At 44.7% G+C, this 17,047-nt stretch overlaps 1 protein-coding gene across 1 annotated transcript in view; it reads right to left on the minus strand.

The window, feature by feature from the left end:
* MB21D2 (Mab-21 domain containing 2) overlaps positions 1 to 15,998 on the minus strand; it is a 103,295-nt gene extending 87,297 nt beyond the window's left edge. Inside the window, exon 1 of the mRNA XM_054585133.1 lies at positions 15,764 to 15,998. Within this exon, the coding sequence (XP_054441108.1) occupies positions 15,764 to 15,974 (211 nt within the window). The 5' untranslated portion in view covers positions 15,975 to 15,998. The remainder of the gene's footprint in view (positions 1 to 15,763) is intronic.
* Positions 15,999 to 17,047: the final 1,049 nt, after the last annotated feature.

Raw genomic sequence — 17,047 nt, forward strand, 5'->3', positions numbered from 1 at the left:
TGTGTGTGGACTACTAGGTTTCAAATATACATAGATGCGATTATTAAAAAATTCAGAGCAATTTACATGATAAACTAAATTCAAAATAGCTTTCTCTAACTACTCGTTTCCCCCTATGTAAAAATATAACCACTAACATTTGAGTCTTCCTTATTTTTCACTGAAAAAAAAAAATTATCCTTGGAAATTATTGGACTAGACAATTTTTAAAGTCCTCGTTTTTATGATTCCATGATTATATGCTGCAGAGAAGTGGGAAACAAGGAGAAGACCCCTAACACACCAAGGTATAAACTTCAAACTCAGTACACACATGGCCATCATCATAAACTGTATATGACCTCACTGCTAAGTTCATGAACAAAAGCACAACAGCCAACAAATACCAGCCATATTTATTGAGCCCCTCCCAAGTACTTATTGAATAATCATGTTTTAGGCAAGTAAAAAAAAGGCAAACAAAAAACAGACACATGAAAGACTATAATTGAGTTTTTATGCCAAAGGGAAATGTCACACATCAATCACAAGTAATTACAAATTCATACTGGATCTGTGCAACTAAGAAACCTGTGAAGCTAAGATACCAGTTGGGGAGAAACTGACCTGTTCTTTGCTAGCCTGAAAGGCCACCTTATGAAACAGATCTGACTGAGCTGAGATCTTATGGGTAAGGAGAAGTTACTAAGTTGCAAGGGCTGTGGTAGAAGACATGGGACATCCCAGCCAAAGCTGTCAATGGGAAGGGATGTGGTATTTCCAAAGAACTGAAAGGCCAGAGTGGTTGAAACTAAGACAGTGAGGGCCTCTGAGATTTGAGTTGAGGCTGAAGAGGTCATAGGAGACAGAACATTGAGGCCTTCTAATCATGTTCAGAACATCTGGGTTTTTAAGAGACATTACAACATCAGTACCTCACACGGTGCCTATCTCAGAGCAGGATATGCAAGAAATACAAGCATGTAGTAAAACTGAAATGGTGGCAGGAGATGAAGCCAGAGAGTGAGCAGGAATTGCTGAGTCTTCGAAGGCCTCTTCAAACAGGCTGAGGAGTTTAAACTTCAGAATGAAGAATGAAGGGCTGGCCCCAGAAGGGATTAGGCATTTTGGGAAGATGACTAAGCATGGAGAATGCAATGAAAGGGTACAAGACTGGAAGCAGAAAACCCAGTGAGAAGATTATTGCAGAAATCCAGGAACTACATGGTAGTGGTGGCGGTGGGAATGGAAACAAGAGAGTCTAAAGAACAAGGCAGAATTGACCGGCCTCAGGTCCCTTCCCCACACTGGGAGAGGGAGATGAGGGGCGCTCACTCTCCCAGTCTCCTGTCTCGGGCCCTCTGTTGGATAGTGGTATGGCTGCTAAAAGGAGCAGACTGGGAGCACAAATTCCCTTTGGACGCTTGATTTGGGGCACATCTGGGACATACACGTGGAACTGTCACAGAGGCAGCCAAGAGGTCCACACTGGGACAAAGGTTTGGGAGGCACAGCAGACGCTGCTGTGAAATGGTAGATTGGAGAAGGTGTAAGGAGAGAAGAGACACGCAGTCATCAAGGGTTGGACAAAAGAACACAAATCTGTCCTCTACATAGAGACTGAGCAACAGGAAAAACCAGAAAGAGTATCGGCATGGAAGCCAAAGGTGGAGAGTTCTGGAGAGAACGGTCAACAGTAGCAACTTGGAGGAGGAATGACAAACCGCAGCACAGTGTTCTGTTTTGTTCTGGTTTTTCCTCCAGGGCATTAATTGCAACCTGTACATTTTTTTTCCATTGCCTGTCTCCTCCTAAGACTTGTATAAGCAAGATGATGGTTTATTACCCATTGTAATGCTTCTGCCTCATGGAGGGCTTATTGCACAGAGGTCCTCCTAGGTCTCTGTTGAAGGAACAGATGGAGATGCATGCGTGAATGTTTCGGAAGAAATCAGTACTGAAGGAAAAGTGGCAAGTGAAGGGGGTGGGAACGATCCCCAGGGGAGCTATTGGAGCCAGAGAAAGAATGGGATCCAGGAGACAGGACCAGGGGTTGGTTGGTCTTGAATTACACAAAGATACTTAGTAAAATCACTTCCCACGAAGCCAGTTCCCCAAGAACCAGAGAGTGTAAATTCTCCCCCTTGCGTTTCTACATTGTCTATGCGGGCTTGCCAATCCAGAATGTTTCCATTCCCACTGATTATTTTACTGCAGGAAAACAGTGAATAAGTGGATTGGAAATGAGGCTTCTCTGAGCATTCCAATTCCAAACCTCTGAATCTGAGCAGCGCTAAGATCTCAAGAAGTTATTTCATCCCAACAAGAGATTTCATAGCATGATGCCAATGTGCTTCAATGCTTTAAGACAAGTCAAATGTGCCAACATCTGCCCTTATAAAGCAGGGCAACAGGACTGGGTTATTTAACAAATGTTCACTTTTCAAAAGTAATCATTTATAGCACTAAAGAGGCAGATCCCTTAGTCCACATCAAACCCAATTCAATTTATCAATTTGATTTCAAAGTCACTTACTTAGGAGTACATTTTGGCTTCTGCCTTTCCCTGAAAAAAGATGTGCTCCCCATTATCCCCACAATGACAAGACTACATTAACTATGTTCTAATTAAACATTCTAAATGTGGAATGAAACACCCTGGGGGGTGAGGGGAGAGTGGAGGACAGAGAGGAAAAAGCCGGTTCTTCCCTAGACTGCCCTAATTTACTTAGCATCGAGGGCCCAGCTAACCTTTACACAGCCTTAAATCAATCACTCAGCAAAGACATACCTTCTTTCTTTCAAAATGAAGAGACTGGATAAGGTATGGTTTCATGCGAAGGACTCCCAATAAACATAAACCAAAATCATCAAAAGAATGTCTGCTCTCAGGGCTGTCACGGAAGACTAAATGACAGAAGTAGAAAGACTCTGGACCAGGAACCAGAAGATCCGTATTAGCACGCGGCTTCCTGGACAGTCAAACCACCACCTTTTCCTCTCCACTCACTATTCCCACACTTCCATCCTCTGCCTCAGGGTATGGCACCACCTCACGTTGATATGCCAGCAACCAACGCAGAGCCTGGCATCGTGATGGTACTCACATTTTGGAAAGGTACAAAAAGGGATGGAGTCGGACTGCCTAGGTTTGAATCCATCCTCTATCACCAGCCTGAACATGACTTAATTCAGTTTCCTTCTCTAAAGCAGGGATGGTAACAACACCCTTATCACAGGATTGTTGTGAGGGTTAAATGAGTGAATGATCCTAAAGCAACTGGAACAATACCTGGCCAAACAGTGGGGAGAGGTTCCCAGCATCGTCCTTATCCTTACCACCATCAGTCCGACCTTGAGCAAGTCACTGTCCACCGTGGGGTTAAATCATGGGGTGGATGAGCTGATTTCAGGAAGATTCCCAACGGCTTAGCTCCTCTAAAATACTTTGAATCCTATTACAACTCTAAATCCTGCTCAGACCAGCAGCGGGGAGGGAAGGTAGTGCTGGCTCTCCGACAGGTCAGGTCCCAGATGCTTACAAGCCCAGGGAGCTTCAGTTCCTCCCAAACACAGGCCGGCCCCACACTTCCTTACCAGACACCAATGGTTCAGAGATGAAAATATTCACCAGGATACTACTCACGGGTGTGGAAGGAGCACAGGTGTAAGAAAAGGACAAACTTCACAAAAGAAACCAGAAAGGGACAGGCAAGGAACAATCAAGACAAAAGCAAACAGGACAGACCTGAAACACACTATGCCCAAGGGGTTATTTATTTAGCATCCGCTGTCTTACAGCAAGCAATTAAGAGAACTTCAAACTACACAGGGCAGCTCTGAAGAGGGGAAGGTTCCTTACCTGGAAGCACAGCGCTCAGTGACTGCCCCTCCCTTCAAACCCAGGCGGACCCTCCCTGGGAAGCAAACTCCTCTGAGTGAAAAGTCTCAGGTCCAAGCAGCTTTCTCAGAAAGTGGTTACTTGCTGGCCATTTCCCTAACCTTTGTTCAGCCCAGTGTTCAGTGTTCAGGATGCTCAAGTCCCTTTTCTGTTCTGGGCCTCCGTTTCCACTTATGGACAATGGAGGAGGGAGGAACTCAGGCCAATTAATTTCCAAGTTTCCTAGCAGCGTTAAAAATTGTAGCATTCCATCGATGACTTCCATTTTGCAGGTGGAAGAAAAATGGTTTTAATGATAAAAAAGAAGGTTCACAGTTATTGGCCATTTTCTGCCTGAACCTAGACTTGCAGGGTTCAAATCCCCACTCTGTCAGTAGCTCTGGGACTTTGGGCAAATTAATGTGTGTTTTGGAAGTCTCATCAGTAAGTAAGAATAAGAATAACCCTTTCTCTTAGGGTTGGTGTTAGGATTAATCCAGTTCACATACATAATGTATAACATACCAAGAACTGTGCCTAGTTTTCAAAGGTACGTATTTTCTACTGAAAGGGAGTATTTGGGAATCGGTATGTTAGGACAGGAAACCTAGGTTCTAGTTATGATTCTGTCCCAAAACTAGCTGCGTGCTTACTCATATGTAATGAGCCAAAACACTGCTCCTCTCTGGGCCTCAGCTTCCAGAGCAAACAGAGTGACTTTGCCCTAAAAGTATTCGGATCAGAGGTGATATACTGGCAGCCATAGTGTTCTGTTTGACCTATAGTCTTAAGTCACATTATGTTCCTTTAATATTTGATTTTATTCTCAATATTTAAAAATCTGGAGATTTTTCCATAAATATCCTGATCTATCAGGTCTCTTAAAACATCCTAAGTTCTACCATTCCTGCCCCCCTTTAAGCAGTGGTTCTGAAAGTGTGGGCTCCAGACCAGTAGCAGCAGCTACATCACCTAGAGACTTAACTAGAAATACAAATTCTTGGGGCTGGATCCCAGACCTGTTGAATCAGAAACTGCAGGAATGGGGGAGGGGGACACGCAGAGGAGGGAGTGGCTGGAGGGAATGGGGGTACCAGATGCGGGGAGGAAAGGGGGGAAAATTGGGACAACTGTAATAGCATAGTTAAATATATTTTTTAAAAAACAAGGAAGCTGAAGAAGCACTGCAATGGAGGAACAACTGGCAGGCACTGAGAACCGTGGCCCCTTTTAGAAGAAAGAAGTAAAGGGCAACCTCATTCCCTGTGCACACCCCTTACCCGACTCTGACCCCAGGGACCAGCAGGCATGTACTGAGCTGCCTACCACTCTCGTTTTCCTTACTGTCTAGTCCCTGGCGGGCCCTGGCTCACCACCTTCTGTCTAGATGGACCACCCCATCTCATGAGTGGGCTATGAGCACCTCAGGCACAGATATCAGGGTCGTGTCATTCCAAATCAGGACCACAGCCTGTGTGAGAGCAGCCTGCACACACCAAGGGCACAGTTAGAAGAACAAACTGTTGAGTTTCCTTTATTAATCACAATCCACACAAGCAGCTGCTGTAAGAACAGCTGCAGCTGCTAAAAGGGTGATCTTGAAGCGGCCTAGAAAAGTGCTCCCAAGTCGAATACCAACAACAGACAGAGGCAGGCTTGCAATCCACCAGCTTGGTTCTTCCGACCAATCCTCCCTGCCTCTCTCTGGACCAGAAATCCTCCTTCTTCCACACCCCAAGACAGGGTGAGCAGATAGGGGAGAAGGTTCTTAGAATTAGCATAACACAAAGAATCTGGGGTAACCTTTAGAGGACCCGAGTTTGATCCTACTTAAACGCTTTAGTGACCTTAAGTAAGGTACTTAACTTCTCTTGACCATCAGTCTTCCCCTATGTTTAAACAGACGCAGTAATAGTATCTACTTTACATGGTTGTTGTAAATAGACACTATTATATTAGGCGTGCAAAAGCATTTTTGCAAACTGTGGAGGACTAGAAAAAAGGCTTACTATCATCCCATAAAAACTGCTGTCTGACCCATAAATCATCTAACGTAGTATTCACTGTTTCCAGCCTAGGGCAATCAGGTGAAATCAGATAATCACATGACTACAAGGGGCCTTCTGAGGACCTGCAACCCAGGCTTTCTGTGGTGCTTCCCTTCCCGGCAATCCCTGAATGCCAGGAACAAGAGCCAAGCCAAAAGGTAGCTCCACCTGAAAAACCTTCACCTGATAGAAGGTCACTACCTTCCAAGGCAGGCAGCCCATTCCTTCCTCCTTGGGGCAGATGAGAACATCGACATTCTTCCTTGTAGAGGCCAAATCAGACTTGCTATCACTTAAGCAGCCTGGAAATTTGAAGTCCACCTCAGTGCCCTTGCACATACTGTCCTGTCCACCAGAAATACTCTTCCAGCTAGTCTTCAGGTGGCCCGGCCCTTCCTACCCTTCCATTTCAATGTCTCTTTAGAGAGGCCTTCTCCACCAGTCTTCACTCCATCCTACCCAGCTACCCTCCATCATAACACTGCATTTTTTTTTTAACAGCACACATCCCTAGTTATTTCTGTGCTTAAACCCTGTTAAATTCCCCCAGAGAACAGAAGTCCTATAGATGTAATGACCTGGTTTCTCTTATTCACCACTCTGGGCACATATACAGTCATTGTAACACAGTAATTACAATGGCACATGACAGACACTACAACATACAGTGAATGAATTTATGAATTAATGGGTGAATGCTTAACGCCATTCTATGCACATCGCAGATATTCAAATACTTCTTAAAAGAAAGAAAAAAACTAAACAAGACTTACACCAACTCCCATTGCTGACTTAACTCATTTGACAAATAGTAATCATACCTTCTTATGTTGAGGAAAAAAATTATAAAAAATAAACAAACTGAACAACAGCTCCCCATGCCAGCTTTATTCAGAGAAGCACTGACCCCAGTTATCTGTCTCTTTACCTTGTATAGAGGGAATTCATGCAAGGGCACTTAAGTGAACAAAAAGACAGACAGTTGTTTTCTGGAGAAAGGGCCTCACGTAATGGCATAATTATAATCTGTCCTTGAAGAAATTACTCAGCTGCCAAGTGCTCACCCAAGTCCATTGTGAAACTGACATGGACCCTAAGAACCTGCTGAGCGGGGTCTAACAACCAGATGTGCAGAATGCATACCTACAGGGCATGTGCTTACCCGGCCCACAATCAGTCAACCTCAATAGCTATACACCTGCAGCTCAGGGGGAAGGTAGAAAAACCCAGGTAAAAATGAAAGCTGCTACCCTTGCCTGGTCTGAGGATACAGACTCACCTCAGCACCCATAAAAGACACCCAAGGGTAAGAAAGCCTACAAGCTCTTTGCGAACAGTATGCTGCAGCAGAAGACACTCGAGATCTGGGTTGAGTCCTGTTCTACAACGTACTCTGTGACCTCCAACTAAGTCAAATCACCTCCCAGCTCAGCACTAATCCCATCTGTAAATGTGGATTAATAGTTTCTATATAATCTTTCTCAAAGGCCTGTCCAAAGAATGATACCATGCCATACCAGATGTGAATGCTTTATCATCAGTAAATCACTGTACAAGGTGAATTATTGATGAAAAGTAATAGGAGTTTGTAATAACAAAAGTATAACTACAATCTGGATTCCACAGGAGGCATCTGAATGAACACTTGCAGGACGACTGATAAGCACACAGAACACCTCACGGGTTAGCTGGCATATGCTTTCTCTGTCTTCCGTAAGGCCCCCAGTGTGGGCAAGCAGGGGAGGTCCACGAGCACCCTAGATGCCCACGGTAGAGAGGTCAGGGTCTAGAAGAAAAGGAACATTCCCACATGTCACTGTGTACTGCTCTCGGCAATCGCTTGGGACATTTCTTAACCTGCCCTACAGAGTAAGTCTTAAAGACATCATTCTTGGAATGCAGAAGAAACTCTGCTAACACATAAGGAGATCAGATCACGATTTTCTTGAACCCAACAAAGATGATATAGCATGGCTTAAAGGAAAGGAAAAATCATAAAGAGACAATGTCAGGAAGTGCTCATTCCTCACACAGAGCCTGAAATAAGCTTTACACAGAAGGGCTCTCAAGTCACTTAACACTGTGTGGGCACCTACTGTGGATATGCCCTCAATGGGTGCTGGAGAGAGAAATGAGCCAGGGGTTTTTCAACCTGGAGCATGAGAAAGAATGTGCTAGGGATACAAATAGGGACCAGGTGTTAGGGAAACACAGAGGGAAGGTAAATTGTTTTCTCCTTGGAGCGATAGAGGAAAGCTTCATGAGTCAAGTGCATCTGAGCTGGAAGAAGAAAACAAAGCAGACATAAGGTATCGGAGTGCTGTCTTTAGAAGCTGAGTCTGAACTGCCTCTGTGACACAGATGTCTTGACAGGCTGGAAAAGCCAATGAACCCCTGCAAAAAAAATAAAATGAAGATGATAAAATTATACAGGACTTCAAAGAAAATGGTATTAAAACAAAATGCATTCAAAAAATAAATTTGTGATAGAGTATTATGTGCAATTCTTTATTAATGCAGTAAATAAAAGTAGCAAGTCTAAGAGCCAACATAGGTTCAAAGCAGCAATAAGTGATTTTTTTGTTTCATCTGTAACAACTTTACTGTCAAGTGAAAATATCTGTGATTTCTGTTGGCAGCAAAAGCAAAAAAATAGGTACAACTACAGTTTGTTATCGACTTTTATAATGGAGGGAACAGCTATATTTCAGTTAGAGGTTAATAAAAATAAACATGTAGCTTTTTTCCCCCATTCAAGTTCACAGACTCTTTGTTATAGTTTCCATGGACTTAGGTAAAGAAATCCTGACAAGAGAAAACAGTCTAAGGAAGTGAGAACCATGGGTAGTGTTGTGTGACCAGGTAGAACATGCAAACACAGGTAAGAGATGACTCAAAAGCTGGATAAACCCTCAGAAGTCAAAAATACGAAGGTTCATCAACCTCAATCACTAAATCACAGAATGTGCTCTAAGTTCCAGCATACTGTCTTCTTTTGGAATAAAAGAGGAATGAAAACAAGCTAGGAGAAGATCTTTCCACAGGTTTCAAGTTATACCTTCTTTTTAAAGGTGTGGCAGATGACAACATACTGATAAATTTACCAAAAAACACATACCCACTATGAACACTGTGATGTAAAACTTCATGCACGTAAGAATGAGTGGGTGTAAGCATGTGTATAAACACAGATGTCTAGAAAAATGCACATCAACTATTAATGTAATTAGAGTTTGGCAGTGATTTTACTTTCATCTTTGTATTTTCTATAATTGGAAGTTGGGCAAAAAGGATGCCCAGAAGAAGTGACACACACCACACAGTACAAAATAGAGATGGTACTAGAACTCAGGAATGTCCTTCTTTTGTACTACACAAAACTTTTCAGATTCAGAATTTAATGTGCCTGGATCCTGAGGTAGGTAGCCATGCGCTGCATAGAACGTTTTAGTCAATGGTGGTCCCATTAGATTATAATGGAGCTGAAAAGTTCCTGTCACCTGGTGATGCCATGACTGTCATGACGTGGTAGTGCCATGCATTATTCATGTGCTTGTGGCGATGCTGGTGTACGGTGTTCATAAGGCCTACAGTAGTGTGCAGTAATGTCCCAGGCTTTCACATTCACTCAGCCCTCACTCACTGACTCACCCCAAGCAACTTTCTGTCTTGCAAGCTCCATTCATGGTAAGTGCCCTATCTATACAGGTGTACCATTTTTTATCTTTTATACTGCATTCTTACTGTCCTATGTCCTATGTGCACCTATAATAATTAGTCTGGTAACATACTGTACAGATTTGCAGCCTAGGAACAACAGGCTATCCCACACAGTCTAGGTGTGCAGGAGGCTGTACCACCTAGACTTCTTGTATAAGTATACTCTACGGTGTTCATTTGCATGATGACAAAATCATCCAGCAATGTATTTCTCAGAAAAAAATCTCTGTTAAGTGACATATAACCATAATTCTTAGTCCCGACTTACATATTCAGAAATTGAAGCTCAGAGTTAAGTGAACTGCCTAAAGTTGGAGCTAGAATCCAGGTTTCCTGCCACTCCTGAGGGCAAGGGTACTAGTGTCATTGTTAAAAGCAAGGGTTTACATTAACCTGTCCCAGCTATGCCATTTACTTGCTGGTAAACTCAGGAAATTCCTAAGTTTTTCCAATCCTAACGTTCCACATAGTTCTTTACTTCTGAGCGTTATGGTGCTGATTAAATGAAACAGTGATGTAAAACACTACTACAACCTCTGATACAGAGTACACTCTAGTCATCTCAATCACTGTGCCTTCCCACCTCTGTCCCAGGTGGAAGGATTCCAATTTCAGGAGTCAACACATATATCCACGCATGGGCTCAGTAGCCTTGTTTAGTCTCAAAAGTCAACTGGGATCATGCTCTTTGTGCTAGAAGCAGCTCTACTGAACAGGCAACACACAACATCAGGCCTAACACAAGACAGGAGGTCAGAGTGCTGGGCAGTTAGTTTGGGGATCTCTAGGGATTCTGATTCAACAGATCTGAAATGGGATCAGAGATTCTGAACTGTTAAAAAGCTCCAGGAGAGTCTAAAGAGCTACCATTCAATGACAGGTTCTCAGTTTGATAAAAGAGCATCTAACACTTTTGTGCATACATAAGGGTCCCAGTCTAATCTAGAGCAATGCATTATCCAATGGATGACGCAACAAGGACACCATGGGAAGACCAGGATCATCAACAAATCTAGCGCTCTTCTGTCAAGAATAAAGGGCAGCAACTGCCCAGAGCCATGGAGGAGAACTGCAATCAAACCAAACTAGCAGCAAAAATAAATGTTCTGAGGGACCTCCCTGCTCTAGATGTATAATGTTGCCAGAGCTGAAACAGACTTCAAAGATGATCTTGTCCATTATACAGACACAGCACACTAGCGATCCGAACTCTAAGGAACTGATTGAGACTTGGAGGCCCACAAAGCAATGATCTGCAATAAATCCCCTCAGTAAATATTTCTGAATGAACTCAGTAAGAGAAAAGTGGCATTCAAACACTGGAAATACAGAACTTCAAAGTGGCCTACTCTCAAGATATAGAAAGTGTCTTAAAAGTGTGGTAGGTCTGGCAGCACTCCAAAGTGCCACGCCATTAAGTTTAGAACTTAGAAATGGCCATTCGGTATTTGTGGGCCTGCAAAGGGACAAGAGCCAGCAAAACTATTTTCCTAGAGTTGGTGGCCAGAAAGGAGAGAAGGGTCTACAAAGGACCATGTGAATTTCTCGAAGTTTAAGCTCACTATTTTGTCCTTAGGACCCTGCATACTGTTTGCAGGCAGTGTGACATTCAGCAAATACTAGCTGAATGCATGAAAGTAAGAAGGGGGAAAGAAAGAGACAGAGAAACCATCCCTGCTCCCATAGGCTAAATAGGCTACTGCGCAGAGCATTCCCCGGGGAGTGGGGCCTTTTTGGTTTTCTGAATCAAGAGTGATAGAAACTGATTGATTGCTAGTACAGTGGAAGAAACATGAGTTTTTGAATCAGACATACCAAGGTTCGAATTCAAACTCTGTATGAACTTGGCATAGGTACTACAACTCGTTGAGCCTTAGCGTCTCATCTTAAAAAGGAAATAATACAACCTACTTCACCTCCAAAACAGGCATAATATTTATCCTTACAAAGTTGTTGGAAGAAAATCGCATCAACTAGTGGGCTTATGCAAAGTAGCTAGCACAATGGCCAGCACACAGTCTGAGCTTAACAAATGGCAATGTATGCTTGAATTAATCGTGCCCTCTATAGTCAGAACCTATATTCTCCTAGGCTGCCTCTGATCATACTCTGTAGTTTTTCCTGATACCAAACTGCAGATAAAATTCCAGCTTAAGTCCACTAGATTTCCTATTAAAGCCTATATCGTAAAATAATTACCAAAAATCATGTATACATTCCTTTCAGTTCACAGCATAACTCCAAAGTCACACAGTAACTCTGAAATGATGCATTACTATTGTCCATGTTTAGTAGATGAAAAAACTAAGACTGCTCAGCCAGCAGGAGCAAAGTGGAATTCATACAGATTTTAACAGTTTATTATAATGGCTATCATTTTCCTAACCAAAAATTCAAACGAGTGATTTTATTGCGGAATAAAATACTTAAACTCAGACCCCTCCAGAAATCATTTCAGATGCTGCTTGGATCATCCTAAGATTTATAGCTGAAATCAGAAACAAAATCCTGATGGAAGAGGCAGTGATTTTTTTTTTTTTTAAAACAAAGACCTTCCTCTGGACTTAATGAATCTATTATTATTAGTTTCAAGGAGGAAAGGAACATGTCAGAGTCAGGGCGATATGTGTTTTAGCCACATCTCTACCATTTATTAACCATAGGGCCCTAGATGAGTCTTACCCCCAGTAAATTTCAATATCCTCATTTGTGTAATAACATTACTCCTAAGGTTGTTTGAAGTTCCTGGCATCCAGAAGGCAGGCAGTAATTTATAGCTATTCCAATAACCATGCCATGGTACTGACCATTCAGACTTGAGGCAGTTCTAAGTGACTGCTTGTCTCCCTCATGGCTTCTCTAACTTCTACATACCCTCTGTTATTCATCTGTTCAATGGGGACACAACCAGTCTCCTCTGGACCCTGTCAGGGAGTGAAGATAACAAAGGGACTGATAGAGACATTATGCAAATACCAAATATTATTAAAACATTAATGAACTCTGGCAATGTCCCTGAATTTTGATAAATGGTGTTTATTATGCACTGCCAGCCTCTCACGCAATCTGGCCTCTCAAATATTAACCAGACAATAACAGCAATCACTCTCCTAAAAGACCAAGGTGTAGAGAAATAAGTCTAGATGATTCCACATAACTCCTGCCTCCAAAAGAATCAGAATCTCTGTACAAACAGAGAATGTCAGGACAGGCCATGGAGACCACAGGAACACCAGAACATTCTGATCAACCCCACAGCCCATGCAGAACCCAGCATGGGTAGGCTGAAAGGTCATTGGTTATGACAAATGTCTACTACCACTTTTTCTTCTGCGTATAGTTGCCTCCAAACTAGAAAAATAAAAAAGGTTTGGGAAGCTGGGGGACTTTAGTCAGAGTTAACAATCTTACGTAGAGAGTGGCTGCCAACTGCCTACAAACAGGTAGCTCATCTACAGCTCCATTAAAGAGACTTGCACCAAATTGCTCTGCCATTTCATTGTGTGAAGGGATAACGTTTTTAAGCTGCTGACAATCCTCAGGTACCGCTGAGAAGCAGAACAAAGCCAAGAGGACTCCTCTCCCCCTGACTCCAAGAAATAAAGGCCTGGCACCACCCCAGTGACACCTTAACAAGCTGAGGGTCATTAAGACACCTTATTCGCATATTCATGAAAGACTCAAGGCTGTGGCAAGAGAGGCAAAGTGCACAAAAAGAGATTTTGGTTCTTAAGCCAAGCGAAATCCGCTTTAGAAAAAGTAAATCCACACAGGGACCCTTGCTGTCTCCAACCCTTCAGTTGTCTAGAGCAGCTAGCAAGCACCTCATTACGGGAAAGCAAGGAACTCACAAATGAATGTAGCTCCACACCCAAGACAAGCTCATTTCACCATCTGCCTTCTAGTGAAGGCAGAAGGGCAAAAGGCTTAAATGACACACTGTCCTGATTTTTTTTTCCTGCAGGTGGAACTCTCAAATTCTCAGGGGTCAAGAAAGACGTCTTTCGCAAGGTCAACTGGGTAAAAAGAAATAGAAGAGAATTTAGTTCACCTGTCAACACAATGCTACTCATGCCATTACACACATGTAAATTAAGCACCCAAGAATAAGACCCTTCACACCTGGGTAAAGGCTTTGCTAAATCAGTGTATCAGCTGAGGACTTGGCACAGAGCTTCCTGAAGTGCTGGGCATTTAAACCTACCCCTCCCCACATCCGCCCATTTTCTGCTCCAAGACTATCCAGACTGGTAGTGACCCAACATCTTTTTCTAGTGAATGACCCAGGTCAGGAGACATCAGAATTGATTCCAGGGCTATAACAACACAATGGCAGACTTCCATTATTTATATCAAAGAGAAAGGCCTTCATTAAGCAACTTAAATAACTGCTCTGAACTCTCTCTGTGTATCACCACCCTCCCAACAATCACTGTGCTGGTTTTCTGATCTGGTAGCTTTGCAAGTCTGTAAGCTTCCCCCTGGAAGCTCACTCCCACCAAGTTTGGGAATTATTAAAAAAAACAAACAAAAAGCCCTGGCCTGGTAGGTCAGTGGGTTAGAGTGCCATCCACATATGCCAAGGTTGGGGGTTTTCCCTGGTCAAGGCACACACAACCAGTGAATGCATAACTAAGTGGAACAACAAATCAATCTCTCTCTCTCAAATCAATTTTTAAAAAAACAACATTTAATTCATCTAAAGAATTGAATGATCGAGTATCTCAATAGAGAGCTTTTCAACCCCATACACAGTCTAGGCTACTCTTGGGGAGTGTGGAGCAAAAGGTAAAATCCAGCCCCAAGTTTAATCTGCTTTATCCAACTTCTGAAAGCGATGCTACTACTGGAGTCCACACGTTCAATCTATACTATTCCCCACCCCCACCTTGGACTGCGGAGAATAAGAACACCGAGAGGGAAAAGGTACCCCACGACAAAATCGGCAACAACAGACAGCCGGCAGAAACCCAAGCAGATGGGCAGAAGAAAGGCAAAAGAGCTCTGCCTTCCTCTTTGGTCGAAGATTTTTTTCAATCAAATTTTCCACTATCTGGAAAACTGGCCGAGGGTAGAACGCACAGAGACCCCAGTTCTGCCAGACGTTAACCTCCAGGCCACGTACTGAATGCCCGCCAAGGTGTCATTGGTGGAGCCTCAAGCTCCAAAGGAGGCTCCCAATGGCGAACACTCACACCACACCTCGTTAACAATAATGCAAAGGGCGGGACACCTGAGGAAGGGTTCGGTCTCCCAGGCTAGGCTCCATTATTTTCTTTCACACACCATTCATTCAACAATCACTTTAAGGACCTGAAGGGTGCCGGGTTGGGGTGGGTAGCAATGAGCGGCACATTTCTAACCCCGACATCTCCTAGATTCTTAATCTGAGAGCACTCTATCGTCCAAAGCAACGATCGTACACAAAGAGGAGGGGGCCAGCGCCCCAAGGGGTCAGGGAATTAGGAATTCCGAGCTCCGCCAGAACCCCGGGGAAGCACCGGAAATGCTTCCGACCGCTTCAAAGGGAAGTCGATTTACAAATCTAAGTTGAGAACTCCGGGCGCCCAGCCTACTTCAGCGGGTTACTACGGAACACCCAACAAGTTTGGCCACCGGGGGCTTGGCGTGACAGCGCCGCGCGACAGGACAAGAGAAGCAACTTGTCGCTCGGGCGCCGAGCCAGAGCCCCAAGCTATCCCCACGTCCCAAGCTCAGGAGCGGACTCGAGGCTCAGTGTTGGGAAGGCGCAGGTCCGAGCCTAAGCAGCCAAATCCCTTAATTGAAAGGCGCCGCCGTGTCTCACCTGGACAGCGCTGCTTCCAGGGAGAACCCCACCCGTGATACCTTTCACCACGAACACTTCACCGCCCACCAGCTCTGGCCGGTGAGAAATTAACAAAAGAGCCAGTGAACAGCGGGGAAAAGGGACCCGGCGCAAAGTATAGTAAGGTGGGGAGATAAGGGAGCTCCGCTTGCAGCGGAGAAAAAGGAGGAGAGGCAGAACAGATGAGTTATACCCCGGCACCCGACTCCGGGCAAAAAACCAAGAAGGAAAGAGAGAGCAAGAAGGGGGAATGGGTTTTCTACCCCGATTCCCATCACACGCATACACCTCCCCCTTTTCCCTTCTTACCCAGCATGGAAAAGATGAAATCCTTGGCTGTGTGAATCTCCAGCGCTCTCTGGTCGTCGTATTCCCGCTGGTCGTGCTTCGTGAATTCTTGGATGAGTTTGTTCAATTCCTCTACCCGAGCTCCGGACCTGAAATCCAGCTCCGGGAACGTAGGCTTGTTGTTACAGCCCAAGGAGGCTGCCTTGCTGGCGGTGGGAGCCGCCATCTTCATGCAAAACGCGCCGAGTAGCAGCTCCGCGGCAGCGGGAGCACCCACCCCCGCCCCCCACCCCGCCCCCTGGGCCTCCTCCCCTCGCCGGCTCCCGGGCTGTGGCCCCGGCCCGTGGGCGGGCAGGAGGGCGGGCGTCTAGGCGGGCGGTCCCAGCTCGGTGCGCTCCGGGCGTCCCGGCTTCGGAAGGAGCTGGACTGCAGCGAGGGTGCGTGTGTGGCCCCGACACCCTTTGCTGAGGCCCCACGCCGGCCCTAGTACTGCAGGCCTTTGCCCTCCCTTGGCCCTCGCTGGCAGCAGCAACAGCGGCCGTAGCGCCAACCGGAGCCTCCCCTAGAGCGAGGAAAGTGAAGTGGAAACAATGTGAAATTCACCAGCTCTGAAATCAACAAGCTGCCGGCTCCCGTGTTACGGAGCCAGCACCAGCGTCCCCATTTAAAGGGACAGCGCACCCAGTGGAAAGAAAAATAAATAAATGGCAGAGGTCTGCGCGCCTATGCCACTTTGCCAATCTGTGCTCGGGCAGACGTGCTAGGTGTGGACGTATTCATTCTCTACCTCCACCCCCTTGCGGGGCAGGGCTTGCCAAGCGCATTCTAGGAGAAGGGAGTTTTCCTCAATCTGATTTTAAGGGCGGTGTCCTGGGCGAGGACATCTCTATGGGAGCGTTTCCATCTCAAGAACCCCAATGTTTTTAGTTGAAGGAACCTATTTAAGGATTATGAAACCAGCTTTCTGCGGAGTTCTGCATCGGGTGTCAAACAAGATAGGATTAAGCGTATCAAAAAAATAGAGTGCCCACCCACCCCTGTATAGACTCATAATGGGAATTAGCCGCTAAAGGATCACTTACTTTTGCCCTACGTAATTTATTTTCCTGGATAACATCTTATTCAAGTTAACATATAATGAGTTATTAAGATTCAACTTGCTCCAATATAAAGCTAGAGAAACTAAAATGTGGGTGTCGGTGTAGGTGTGGGGGAGGGAGAAGAGGATGAATTGGTCCAGGTTCCAATGACTGTTGAATGGCAAGGTGAAAATTCTCTCATTCATCAAATACAATATGAGCACCC

This window comes from Pteronotus mesoamericanus, unplaced genomic scaffold, assembly GCF_021234165.1.
Source record: "Pteronotus mesoamericanus isolate MK-2021 breed Mesoamerican mustached bat unplaced genomic scaffold, CSHL_Meso_final contig_82, whole genome shotgun sequence".
Taxonomy (NCBI): domain Eukaryota; kingdom Metazoa; phylum Chordata; class Mammalia; order Chiroptera; family Mormoopidae; genus Pteronotus; species Pteronotus mesoamericanus.